The sequence below is a fragment of the Oryzias latipes genome, chromosome 14 (genome assembly GCF_053564925.1).
Source record: "Oryzias latipes strain Hd-rR chromosome 14, Olatipes_Hd-rR_3.1".
NCBI classification, from domain to species: domain Eukaryota; kingdom Metazoa; phylum Chordata; class Actinopteri; order Beloniformes; family Adrianichthyidae; genus Oryzias; species Oryzias latipes.
Window position 1 is genome coordinate 10,280,696 of NC_136250.1, and position 14,037 is coordinate 10,294,732.

The 14,037-nt window shown below is 41.2% G+C and overlaps 1 protein-coding gene across 1 annotated transcript in view; it reads right to left on the reverse strand.

Annotated features, from left to right (window-relative positions):
• Positions 1–624: 624 nt before the first annotated feature.
• The window catches only part of LOC101164493 (replication protein A 70 kDa DNA-binding subunit), a 38,732-nt gene continuing 25,319 nt past the window's right edge, over positions 625–14,037 (reverse strand). Inside the window, exons 14-17 of the mRNA XM_004076188.5 lie at positions 8,406–8,582; positions 8,168–8,275; positions 7,953–8,039; positions 625–1,044 (exon numbers count right to left, since the gene is read on the reverse strand). Coding sequence (XP_004076236.1) covers positions 943–1,044; positions 7,953–8,039; positions 8,168–8,275; positions 8,406–8,582 — 474 coding nt within the window. The 3' untranslated portion in view covers positions 625–942. The remainder of the gene's footprint in view (positions 1,045–7,952; positions 8,040–8,167; positions 8,276–8,405; positions 8,583–14,037) is intronic.

Here is a 14,037-nt window from a genome sequence, read left to right on the forward strand (position 1 = left end):
GTGAAACCACTGCTCACATGCATTGAGAAAAGCCAGTAGAGGTAGCACAGGCGTGTCTTCTGAAGCCTGGACGCCTCCCTGAGGGGATATCCTCGGAGGTCCTGGGGAAGCTCAAGGATGCGCTGGGGGGACTATATCTGGCAGGGTTTTGCTGAAGTTTTAGGAACCCAAGGCGTTCCCTGAGCAGAGATGGAGGAAGTGGCTGTGGAGAGAGAAGTCTGGGGATCTTTAGACGTTTCCCCCCAACGATCTGGCCTGTGTAGGTAGAAGAAGATGGACGGATGGAATGTTACCCTAATCTATAAACAACTGCAGTCTAAAAATCTGACCCCTGCAATGATTGACAAAGGCCAAAAAAATATGAATATTAATATTAGAGCCAACACATGCAATTTGCCTTAACAAAAAATTATGCAAATCATATTATAGATCGTATCACAGGCTATCTATATTTTAATACTTCTCCTTTGCTTGAAGGCAGTAAAATACTGATGATTTCTTTCAAACATAAATCAAACTTGGCTCATATTCACCTTGGCTACATTGTTTAAATTCAACAACATTTAAATTCAGTTACTGCATCAGAAAGGGATTTGTAGCCATTATGTAAAAGCACAACACACATCCACTTCATACACTCTTTTATTTTTTGGTTGGGCCAGGATGCATAAAACAATGAAACAACATGACAATCTAAATAGAACTCAAAATGTAAATATGTCACACATTAAAGCCATTCCCACTAAGTTTCCCTCAAAGCCTCCTTAAGACTATGAACAGCTACATATTAGCCTTTGTTTGGCTGCCAATAATTCCCATGAGTCACTGACTGCTCCTCCACGGCATCACTCAGATATGATGTTATCTTGCAGTGAGAAAATACCAGAAACTCGCCAAAGATGTGTAATTACATGGCAGCCGTTTGGATGACTGGGACAGAGCTCAGCAAGCCAATCTGCGAATGTTACTGAGAAGCCTCCTGCTGTATTCTCTGTGGTCAACCGGCAGGACTTCCATCACTGTCACCTTCACTCGACTTTCATCCTGAGAAAGAAAAAAAAAAAAGGTCTGGAATCAACCATCACATCAAAATGCTCAAAATACTCTGTCTAAAGTCTGCCCTCTGACATTGGAAGCTGGATTTAGAGGAAAAACTAGAGTGGGGTTTAGCTTCAGCTGCCAGCTGGGATTTTTTTATGGAGGTCACTGCTCTAATAATGGTTTAACACATGGTATGAACGAATGGGTGAGAATGAAACCCAGACCAGTCTTTGTTTTGTTTTTTACACAGTTAACACCTCTAAGCCCAGCGGATTTCACTGTGCAGTTGATTTCAGGTGTTTTGACCGGAATGAAAGCCTAGCAGAGCTGTTTTTTATTTAAAATACTTTAATATTGAGAACAAAGAATAAAAACAGAGTAATTACAAACTTGTTCATTATAGATAAATACTGATACCTTTTTCTACTTGACACAGGCTCACTATTTAATTCTTTTTTAACGGCAAATATGACGTTACCCATTTGTCGAAGTAAAAACGTAATAAATGTGAATATTTGTTTGGACACACCTTCCCATTCATTTGAATGAGAAGGTGTGTCCAAAGGTCTATCCTCTCAGCCTTCCGCGGGTGGTTTCTCACATAAGCTCGGGGCCTCTATCAGAGGCGTGGGAGCTTGAGGGTCCTGCGCAGTATCTTAGCTGTTCCTACCACTGCGCTTTTCTGGACTGAGAGGTCTGAGGTCTTTCCAGGTATCTGTTGTAGCCACTCCTCCAGCTTGGGGGTTACTGCCCCGAGTGCTTCAATTACCACAGGCGCCACTTTGCACAGCCTACAACTTGGGTCTTGTCTGGTGTGGTAGATCTGAGCCTCTATCGATCTGGTGCTCAGGGCTTGTTCATGAGCTGCCAGGATGAGTGCTTCAGTGCTGTCCTGTAGGCCAGCCCTTTCTAGCTATTGGTAGGACTTCTTGATATCAGCCACTTCAGTTATGGTCCGGTGGTACATCCCATGCAGGGGTTGGTCCTCCCATGAGGATCTGTCCTCCAGCACTGTATTCTCTGCTCTCCATTGCCTGAGACATTCACTGAGCACATTGTCAGTTGGGGCCTTGAGCTTGATGTACTCATGCATCTTGGATGTTTCACCTTGGATAGTGGCTTTCATGCTGACTAGTCCTCTGCCTCCTTCCTTGCGGCTAGCATACAGTCTTAGGGTGCTGGATTTGGGATGGAACCCTCCATGCATGGTGAGGAGCTTTCGTGTCTTAAGATCCGTGGTTTGTATCTCTTCCGTTGGCCATCTTATTATTCCTGCAGGAACTCCTGTTAAGTGGCAGTGCGTAGCTGTTTATTGCCCGGGTCTTGTTCTTGCCATTGTGCTGGCTTCTCAGGACTTGCCTTACCCGTTGGAGGTATTTGGCTGTTGCAGGTTTCCTTGTTGCCTGCTCCAGGTTGCCATTTGCCAGCGGAATTCCAAGGTACTTGTAACTGTCCTCAATGTCTGCTATTGTTCCTTCTGGGAGTGAGACCCCTCCTGTGTGGACTACCTTGCCTCTCTTTGTCACCATCCGGTTACATTTCTCGATCCCGAATGACATCCCAATGTCAGTACTCTAGATCCTGGTGGTGTAGATAAGGGAGTCAATGTCACGCTCACTCTTAGCATTTAGCTTGATGTCATCCATGTAGGGGAGATGACTGATATTGGGCCCATTTCTGAGTCGGTATCCATAGCCAGTCTTGTTGATTATTTGGCTGAGGTGGTTCAGACCTGGGGGGTATTGCAGAAAGCAGGTTATGCTATGGGACTGCACCCTTTGAGGGATCCTTGAATTACCACTGTTTGCCCTTCCGTTAGCCATTTGGGGTGAGTCCCATCTCTTAGCAGCTGGTTCATTTGTGCTGCCAGGCGCTCGTGGAGTGCGGTGAGTTTCTTTAGCCAGTAGGCCTGTATCATGTCAGGCCCCGGTGCTGTTCAGTTCTTCATTCTTGAGACTCTTTCTTGGATGTCTGCCACTGTGATGGTTACAGGATTCTGTTCAGGGAGGTTGCTATGTTCTGTTCTCAGAGAGACCACCCACTGGGGATTGCTGTTATGTGCTGTCTCTTTCTCCCATATACTTTTCCAGTACTTTTCAGTTTCTAGCCTATATATATAGGCTAGAAACTGAACATATATATATATATGAATATATATAAAACTAAATATATATATATATTCATTCTATATAGAACATGCTTACACACATGGTGGTACAGTCCCCAATGACAAAGCTTCCCCTTTGAGCCCTCTGAGAGGGTAATGACAGTATAATTTAGACCTTTAGTTTGTGCGCATGAGAATGAAACACCTGAGGACAGAAAATCAAAAGGGGTATTTTTCTGCCCATTAAATGGACCCCTAAAAGCTCATCTTTCCTCCCCTTTTTTTACCCAATCTCTGATTTAGATTTCATCATTAATGTTCTGCATTTTAGAGAGAAAAAGGTGAAACCATGAAATTGATTATTCTACTCATTTGTTCATCACCTTTCTAAAAACAAACCCAAAAGCGTAACCATGTTATCTCTTTAATGGAACTTTATTCGGTTTTTTTTTAAGACTGATTGAAAAGAGGGAGAGAATAAAACAAGACTCTATACATTCAATTCTATACATTGTATTTGAGATCTGGACTGAAGATATGTGACGTCACCAAAAGAAATTGGTTTACTTTCAGCTCCAACAAAATGAAGTCAATTGAGCTGACATTTTTTCATAATACGGCAGACGCCATTTTGGAGCCAAACAATGCCAGTAAGCAGTGATTTGTCCGATTGGTCGCCAATCAGGAATGAGCTTGTTGGAGGGCCACACCCCTACAACTTGAATCGTGCTCGGGAGAATCTGTTAAGGTTTTTAACACTTGACGTAGGACCACATACTTTTATTGAGGCAACCGATTGGCCAGTTTACAACTTGAATAACTTGCACTAAAGAAAAATATCAAGAAAAAAATTTGGATTAGCAAGAACATTTTAAAAAAGGAAGTAGAGCAAGAACGGTTATTCTGACAAATACAATGGCTGCCTGCTTCTCAATAGAAGTCTATGGGATTTTGGCTTCCTGCTAGTCAGCAGGTACGTCCTTTTTGCGAGGGGGTCACTTAGTCCATTTCTCATATACAGTCAATGATTCTACATGATGAAGAAACTCAGGAGGGGATGATCTGACCTGACTTGAATATATACACAGAATAAACAAACTTTAGTCTGGAAGTGACCTCACTGGGGTCAAAGGTGTTATGAACTCCAAATAACTCGATAATGAATTCAATTTGTCAGGGTAGAAAAATGTGAAAGCTAATGTTTTTCCTTTTTGAAGCTGAAGTAAGGCCAGTTCTTTTAAGTGACAGAAAAAGACATTCTTGTCTTTTTCAAACTTGATTTAATTTTGTTTTTTTGCTACAAACAATTTACAACTAGATACCACTAACTACCAAATTATTAAAATGTGTGTTTTCTTTTTTAATCGAGGCACAGCTACAAAATGCCTGTGATAACACTGGTAGGATTCAATTAATGACAGTTCTTAAATCAATTAGTGACTCAGCAACAAGCCGGAAGAATTCAACGTCTGCCTAAATGTCATTGTTGATTTCACACTTCTATTAGTGATTTTAATTTGCATCCACCTGAAAACTGCAGGAGGAATTAAGTAACAAAGCGGGAGCTGTCAACTTCCACTTCACAAAATGTGACAACTTATTTGAAAGTAATAGTTTTCCGACAGGCTGCTGTTAAAAAGAGGTAGCGTTGATTTAATGTGCTTTGACTATTATTGCTCTCACACTTCAGACAAAAAAAGCACTTCTCAGCTCTCAAAGCACATTTCACCTGCTAAAGCCGACAATTGTTTTCCTCTTAGAAGAAACAAGACTTGGAGAATGCGATAATGACAAAACGAGAACAAACACTGGTGCAACACACAACTGTTCAGTCCACAGACTGAAAACATGACCTCAAAGAGAATTAATGGCAGGCTACTCTGTGCTAAATATTTGATTACAGGACTAAGGATGCATGCAGAGAAACAGTGATAATGAAGCTGCACACAACACCATCCCATTGTGATGTGCAGAGTTTTTTGAAGCAAAATCCAAACTTCCACTAATATTTGAACATATAATGATTTATAAGCTTTAAAGTCCGACTCCAATCAACTTTTGATCTATTTGTAAATAGTGGTCCTTTAATTATGATTATGTTATTTTTATGCAGGGAGCCGGTTTAGCTCGTGCTGGTTTACGGCACCTTCCGTCCGTGAAACCAGGGTGCTCCCTGTTTCCCTTCTCTACTTCTGTGCCGGTCCCAAGCCCGGCTAAATTGAGAGGGTTGCGTCAGGAAGGGCATCCGGCATAAAACATTGCCAAGATAACCATGCAACTCATCCGCAATTGGAAGGATGATTCAAATGGCTGTTTTTCACCAGCTCGTGATTTACCACCATTTCCATAAAGAAATACTCAGGAATGCAGTTTTAATCCTAAATAATTTTTTATATGTACTATATAGTGAGAAAAATGCTACAAGACTGTTAAAACACCCAAAATAAAATTTTCATTGGAGTAGGTCTTAAAAAGCTGTTTATCACACAAATGATAGCACAATTTACATTTAAAGTTTTACATGATTATAGGAGAAAATTTAGTCTGCATATTTGTGTTCACCTACTGAGTTTGTATTGAACCTCAGTTACACCCTGAAGAAGAAAGTAACTGGAAGACGTCAATGTATTAAAGTACAAAGCCATTATGCAAATGGAATTTGAGTTTCTGAAACCATTCCCTCACATAGTTCGACAGATGAACATGATGTTGGCAGAGTCTGCTTCCAGTCTGCTTGGTGGATGATCTAAAGTGACAGAGTTAAGTGTGTAGTTGGCTCTCAATGACCTGCCTGTGAAAATGCAGCATAAAAAGCAGGTCTCCTCTGACAGTAATGCATTCAATGAGACAAAAAGTATGTATTCCCTTAAGACAGACAGATGTACTTTTACCCACGCACACATACATGCATGCATACGTCTGAGGCCCTCTAGCAGAGAACAGGTGCACACACATTTCTGTTCGGATCAGACTTGTTCTGAAGGATTAAGCAAAAACAGTATTGCTGTTTGACGGTATTGCTTCTCAATAAACAATCTGAATGCTGTAAACAGCTTCTGGTGAATGTGTTGACAGGTGTCTTGCGTGTCAAAGTCTTAAGATCAATTTTACTTGCTCCTTTTGTGGGGTTTCACTTTAACAACACACGACAGGGCAATTTCATCTTTCACTTTTTTTGGTAGTTGTTTTGACAGCAATTTTGACTTTAATTTTAATTTAGCTACATTAAATCAATCAATTAAAAGATCCTTAGAATTGTTGTTTTATGTAAGTTTCAATCCTCAGTTTTAATTCTAAAAACACAACTAACTTGATAAAGCTGTGAAAGGATCAAACTGTTCCTTTTATTAAAACCCAGAACCCATTAATAAAAGGAGGAACAATCCCCCAAAAATAAAGTATCAAATACTATTTGTGTCAACTTAGTAGAAGAAAAATAGAAACTGAAGTTAAGAACTGGAATTTCTATCTTTTGACCTATTTCACATCAGGAAAATATATACAAAAATAGTTCATATTTTTCTATAAAGGCAGGCTTGATGGTTAAAAAACTATAGCTTTTTTCAGTAAGTGATACGTTTTCAGCCAATACCACATAAAGAACATCACCTGTCTAATGACTGCCCTAGAATAAGAACTGGTTTTACATATAAAAAGGTTCCAATACTAATATTAAAAACATTATATTAGAAAACAAACGTGACTGTTTTACCCTCACTCATCAAGCGAAGATAAAGTTTTATATTTTGTGCTTGGCTGTGGCCACAGTAATCAACTCTTAGAAGCTTTCTTTGTAAGAATTTACAGCAAGCATTCTTTAACTTATATATAGGTTCATCCCATTTCACACAAATCTGACTACAGCTGCACATCATGTTGGGTGTCTGCAAATATTAATTGCAGTTTCTTTCCTGCAATGGTTTCAGATCATTTTCCTCACTATAGAAAATCTTGAAAACTCTGCATAATGTTGCTTGAAGGTTTTTTTTAAGGTCACGACGCAGCTCACACCACATCTCAATCACTTCTCAGGCTCTAGAGTATGTGCCCCAGTAGCAAATTAGCCACTGAATAATTAAACTAATTAGGCTTAGACAGACAATAGCTAAATGCTAATTAGAACCTAATTAAGAGAAATGGAATCACAGTTGTATTTGTTTTCTAAGAGCATTGGCGGAGGAACAACTCTCTTGTCACAGACACAAATGGAAATGATTTTGATTCATGTTGCGTGACTCACAGTTTGTTGTGATTATGCAGCATTTATGTGTCCTGGTTGGTGGCCTTTTATGCTTTGGACTGCAGTTTGCTGATAGATAATAGGTGACAAGTTGCCTTTTATAAATCTATGCAGGACATGCAGGCTGATGAGCACAGAAGCACTAAACTGTTTCAGAAATTATCAGGTAATGTAAACCCCTGACAGATACATAATATGATAAATAAGACGTACCAGTATGTGAGAAACATTTCACTTCTCTGTTTCATTGCTCTTTAGTGTTTTATTTTGTTTTTCATTACAAAATTAGATCTAAATGAGACCATTTAACAGCTCTGAAAACAGTGCGTCTTGCTTGTAGTCCTGGCTCCTATAACAAATATATTTTTCCTGTGTCATTGTTTTAGTTTGAGGAAAATAAAATGCCTGCTGGGAAATTTCTTCAAAAATAAAGACAAGACAGGGGATCTGCCAGCAGGCCAATGATCTATTATTATGTGTCATTAAATTCCCCCAATTTTATACTTGCAATTCTTGTATTGCATTGCATCAAAGCCCATTGTACTACTGATTGCAGCTACTTACGTTGTACGTCTCCAGCTTGACTCGGTTTTTAAAGATGTGAGTTCTGAAGTTGGCCTTCTGGAAGACTTCATCAAATGCAGCCTCATCCTTTGAAACAGACCCACACAAAATAAGAACAAGGTCTGGAAGAAGCACTTTACCAGAAATAATTCATGACTGGAAAGACTTCCTAGAAAAATTAGGAGTCTGCAGCAGAATTTGCGTGTGAGCCTCACCGTTTCTCTGAGCTGTCCCAGCGTCTGTGCACTGTGACCTAACAGGACCTCAGCTGTCTCCTGGAAGCATGTCACCCACTGGTTATCCCCAAAGTCTGCCAAGTTGGCCTAAGACAGACAGATATACAGGGAAGAGTTGTGGGCAGGAGATACATTTTCAGTCTGATTGTGTTTATGCGATCAGTGGGGACCGCAGCTTGCTAGACATGAATGTGTTAAAGTAGATCTCTTCACTTACGGAGAGTAAGAATCTGTATTTGAAGTCTGAAAACTCTCTGTTACACTTCTCACAGCGGTACAGGCCATTATGCTGGATGATGACCTTTTTGTTGCAGTCTGCAGATGGGCAGGCCTGGTACAGACAATTCTCCTTACGCATGTACACCACTGTGGCCAAACAGCTGAAATACTCCGCCTGCAGAGAGACAGAAATGTTAGAAGGCTAATGAAAAAAGAGGGATCACGGGCCACAAAATCAAGTCACCTTTTAATTTGCTGTTAAAAAAAACACTAACACAATAAAGACATTTAGCTGAAGACGTTCCTCACAGATAAGTACCTTTGTTGATGAAACAGAAACACTTCTCATTTTAATAGCTAAATGCAAAAAAGAGTGAATTCCTCTGATTGATCATGGAGTAAACAATTACCAGGAAATAACTGATATGATTTTACATTAACCTCAATCTTCATGGCACTAATATTGCTTAACACCTAATTTACAAGCAAGAATGGCTCATGAAAAACAAATACTTAGCCTGTCTGGTGGTAATATTTAAGACATATTTCTGCATACAGATGTGCACATTTACAGAAATGAGCCTGCATACTCATTAGTTGTGAACAATACTCAGGTTTGTCGAAGGATTATACGCATGCAGGATTCTTTTTTAGGTTCGAATCAACTTTAATCTGACCATGAATTTGTTTTCACGAATTGTTTCACTTTTAGACAGTAAATCAGTGTCTTTAGAAACTAAGATCCAAATATAAAAAAAACATCAAAATATGCTATTTTATTGTGATCTCCAGCTTTAATCTGGCTGGGTTTCCATTTAAAGTTCTATTTCGAGTTTTGGTCATATAATATTATCTCTCATTATTTGGCTTGTGGGGGGTTCCAGGGTTGAAGGTTTTCTGTGTGTTTTATAATTTTATTTTTTATTGTTTTAAGTCTATAAAGCACTCCACCTAACTGCAGTACTAAAAGTCCTTTATAAATAAAGTTTGATTGAATTTGATTACTTTTCAGGCTGTTGATTAAAAATATATCCGATGAGATACATTTTTGGGGACATTTTTCCTGTTCATAAAAGCAGGAAAACTGATAGAAACTGTCTAAATAATTTTTCTTCCCAAAACATTTGCTGTTATGACTAAATAGTCGGCTGGCACAGTTTCGAAACTTCTTTTTTTAAACACCTAAAAAAATTGGGAACTGCTGACAATAAATCAACATTCTACAACAGTACAGTGCATTTAGAAAACACATATCCACTTCCGAAATACTGTATTTTTTGAATGTTTATAGCCTCCACAGCTTTCACAACAGGAAAGCAGCTTTTCAGCTGTCAACTTTGGCAGTATGGGTTCTACCACCAAAGGTGTTAAAAATATGTTTACATGACATCAGCATCCAGACACTTTAATAAGATTCCATTCATTCAAATTCACAACACAAAAGTTTAGCTCACCCCATGTGTGCTGTGCAAGTTTTGCTCTTCTTAACCTTGTATAGTAGTCAGTGTTGAGACTATTAGCACATTCAGTGTGCTGCAGCTTTATCTCACATTGCATCTATTATGCAAAGAATTCTCAGGCTCCCTCTCCGCTCTTTGTAAACTATTCCAAGATTGTTTGGAAGTCAAATAGAGATGTGCAGACAGGAAGCATGGAGCGGTTGGACTGACTTGAAGGCAATAGTTTGACAGAAGGTGCCAGGTTTGATGAGATTATTTTTATTTGCCCGGTGCAGCTTTTACGTAACACAAGGCGGTTCTGAGATAAAACACTGAATGGTTTACTGCTCATTTAAAAAACTAAAAGGTTTATGATCTAACTTGGGAAATTAATCACTTTTAAAGTTATCCAATGATCTTTTATCATGAATAATTGTTTGACCCTTACCCAACGATATTGGGTGGATTAAATTAAATTAAATTAGTTCAAATCATTGTGTCATTGGAAATGTGTATGAAGTGTTATCTTTGTCTCGGTTATCTTGTCATCAACTAATAAATAATTACCATCAACTAATAAGACCAATTTTGTCCATTAACACGTGTCAAAAGTTAAAATCATCTTATAAGGCTGATGAGGGATTTTTTTTTTTTTTTTTTTTGTTTTTTTTTTAACTTGTCCTGTCCAACAGCTAGGCAGACAGATGAGAGCTGAGGGCCTCTTGGGTTGGACATATTTTACTTTAACAAGAGGGGTTATTAATCTTCAGACAAACCAAAGGTATGTCTGAATAAACCCCTTTTGTAATTGAGGCCAAACTTTATTAATTTCAAACATGTCTGAAAATCTTTGGTGTTGGACCGGACGGAAAAGGAAAGAGGGGAAGAAGAGAGAGGGACGTTAGAGAGAGGGGGGGTAGGGGGTGATAATAGGAGGGGAAGGGGGATAAGACCATGAAGCAGCATAAAGCAACAAGTTTACTGGTTGTTAATCATTATGGTAAGGTTCAAATGTAAAAAAAAAACAACAAAAAAAAAAGGGCGGAGCCTGTCCACACACACACTCAAATGTTATAAACACACCTGTTAGTTGCAAAAATGTCCACCTGTCGACATGTACACAAAACAGATAGTGTTCACACGCATACTTATGCCTTAAAACCAACTAGTGTGAAATATTTCAGTCATTCAGTCTGTTGAGCTAACACCTGTGCTCAGGTGAGTGTTTATGTTCTTCTAAAATGGATGGTGGAACGTGAAAAGAAGGAGGGAGAGTGCCCAGCCATCCCCACCCCAAGACCCCCACCGCACCAGCAGCGGCAGCCGGATTCCCCCCAACGCCACACGGGAACCGGCAGGGAACAACCGCCGCCCGGGCGACCAAGCCCGCCACCCAGGCCAGGGCCAGCAGGGCCGCCGCAAGGCCCCCAGAGCCAGAGAGCAGGGAGGCACGGAGGGAAAGAGGGCGCCGCCCCAGCCCAACCAGGAGATCAGCCCCCCCGCCGCGCCGGGAGAACCCAAAGCAGGGCCCCACTGGAGAAGGACGCCCACAGCCCCAGACGAGCACCCCACCACCACCCAGGAGTTCCGGGCATCCCCCCGCCCCAACCCCAGGTACGGGCCAGGACCCCCCAAGGGAGACCCACTCCGCACTCCAGGCAGCCACCCGCCCGGCCCACGGTTGGTCCAGGTAGGAGCGAGGCAGGGGCCCGCCGCCCCCGCCCAGAAGGGGGGAACCCCGGGGAAAAAAGAGGGCCCACAAGGGGTGTTGTAAATATGGCCCGACCAGGCTCGGCCACAGTTGGAAATTTGGCGGGGCCCAGCACTCAGGAGCAAGGACCAGAACCCACCCCCCAGGGACACGAACACCCCCGGCTCAGATGTAATGTGAACCCCCCCACCGCGCGGAGAGAGCACCGCCGGGCCCAGGAAGCCAGCACCCCGGGGACACAGCCGCCGTTGCAAAGGGGCCCGTACCCCCCACCAGGGAAGAGGCAGGGGACAGATGGTCCTAGGTCCCACCTTCTTTGCAAAATGTGTGTGCGTGCATGTGTGTTTGAGAGAGTGTGTGTGTGCATGTGTGTGTGTTTATGTTGGGATGTATATATTGAGGGGGGAGGGGTGTGTGTACTAAGGGGGGTGCGGTTAAAATTGGCGGGTAGGGCACTAAGGGGACGTCTCCTGATTACTCACAGTGACGTCCCCTCACTGATGAGGGATTTTTTGTCAATGTACATGCAACACTTTTAAGAAAAAGCCTTATTTTGGGTTTCCTTCTATTTCTTTCAAGAGCGATGATACCCACTCCATGCATACAACCTACACATGTACTATCAGACAAAGAGCCCTGTGACACTTTTTTTCTTCCTCTAGCACACTACGACTGACTCACATCCTCATAATCTGTTCTCCCAACTACTGAGTACTCATGCCACACAGCAAGAACCCTTCTCAAACACTTAGCGAGAAGCTTTTTTTTTAATTAGGAGAATTTCCCCCGTTAGCAATGCTCCCCTTGTTTCTGTCCTCGTGCCTGTCTCATCACATTTCGCAGGCCCGAGCAGATTGTTGTGCTCAAAGGCTGGAGAGGTGGGGAGGACGTGGTCGTAGGAGGGTGGATGTGGGTGAAGAGTGGATTTTGTTTAAGGTTTCTGGTGACAGCAGATGCTGCTGTTTATGTAAATCTGAGGTCAGAGAGTTCTGGACCGGGGCAATTCCCTTACAATTAATTTCACATCATCTCTTCCAATCTGCTGTTTTTGGTTTCTCTCTATCTGTATGTATGTACATGGAAGCCCAGGGGCAAGCCTTAAACCTAACAACACAGAAGAGAGCATACTAAAAGCTGCATGACTAAAACGCAGCAAAACAGTAAGAAACATGCATGCAAGAAAGTATGCAAAAAGGCTCGCACACACAGCAGTTCTCATTCTTATCGCACCAAATCCTCGTGTCACCTTCTGGCACCTAAATGCAATTAAATTTAGTATGTGGAAGGGCAACCAAGTAAAACTCCCCTTCAAACAATTGACGTTGCTGCACATGCCAACCTAAATGTTGTCCAACGACTCAACACACACGCACGTGCGACGCTAATTAGAAATACCATGCACATCTATACCCCCCTTAGCCTCTTTCCTTCCTCATCCCCTCCAAACAGGGAGCCAATGAAGGCAAACAGGTCAATGTCAAATGAAATCCTTTAAAACTTGAAGCCAGAGATTTAGATCCCCATTGTTCTAGCCTGAGCTGTGGCCTCGCAGCCAATGACAGAAACCCCCTTGAACTATTCAATTATACAAACAGTTGGGGGGGTCCACTAATCTCACTTCCACCCTGTGTACCCATCTTTCAAGAAAAAAAAGTGAGAATTGCTTAAATAAAAACTTCTTCATCTTACAATCAGCCTCTGAATTTACTGTCATCTCTTTGAAATATTGCTGTTTCTTTTTTCCCTCCTGTGTTTCTTGCAGCTTTGATCCCTGCATGCTTTCACGCAAGGATGCCAGTGACTTCAAGTTGAAGAAGTACTGCCATGCTTTTGTTCTGAGGCGTCACCACCCCCATCTTCTCTTTAGGAGTTGTGGCCTACAGGCTTCCTCCACAGCATAATTCGAAATTTCCATTAGATTCATTAGATGGAAAATTTAAGGACTGGCAAATACTATTTAGATTATTCTGGCTCAAACATGATAATGCCATGCAGTGATACTAAAACAGGACTTTCTTCATTGATCTTTTAATAGTATCCTGCAGAAGACCTTCAATAAGTGGCAATATTTCCCTCCAATAGCTAAAACAAGTTGGCACAGCAAACCCATAAACTCACAGCAAGCGAAAGCAGCATTCAAGCTAACACATTACCATATTTTCTGGACTAGAAGTGGCTCCAGAGTAGTCGCAGCAGCCAAAATATGCATAATAAAGACACTTTTGGGGGACCTTTTTTTTTTTTTTTTACAAAATCTGGCACCAAAAAGGACAACTCATCTTGAAAGGCAAATCATTATAACAAAATAGATAAATAGTAGATTAAATATTTGTACGCCTCACTACCGTAACACATTGAAGCTTATTTAGCTTCATAAAACAGGAGAAATCTAGTATATTAGCGCAACATATGAGCAATTATTGAGATAACCACATAACGAACATGCGGTTGTTTTATTTAAAAAAAAAACATATAAGTTG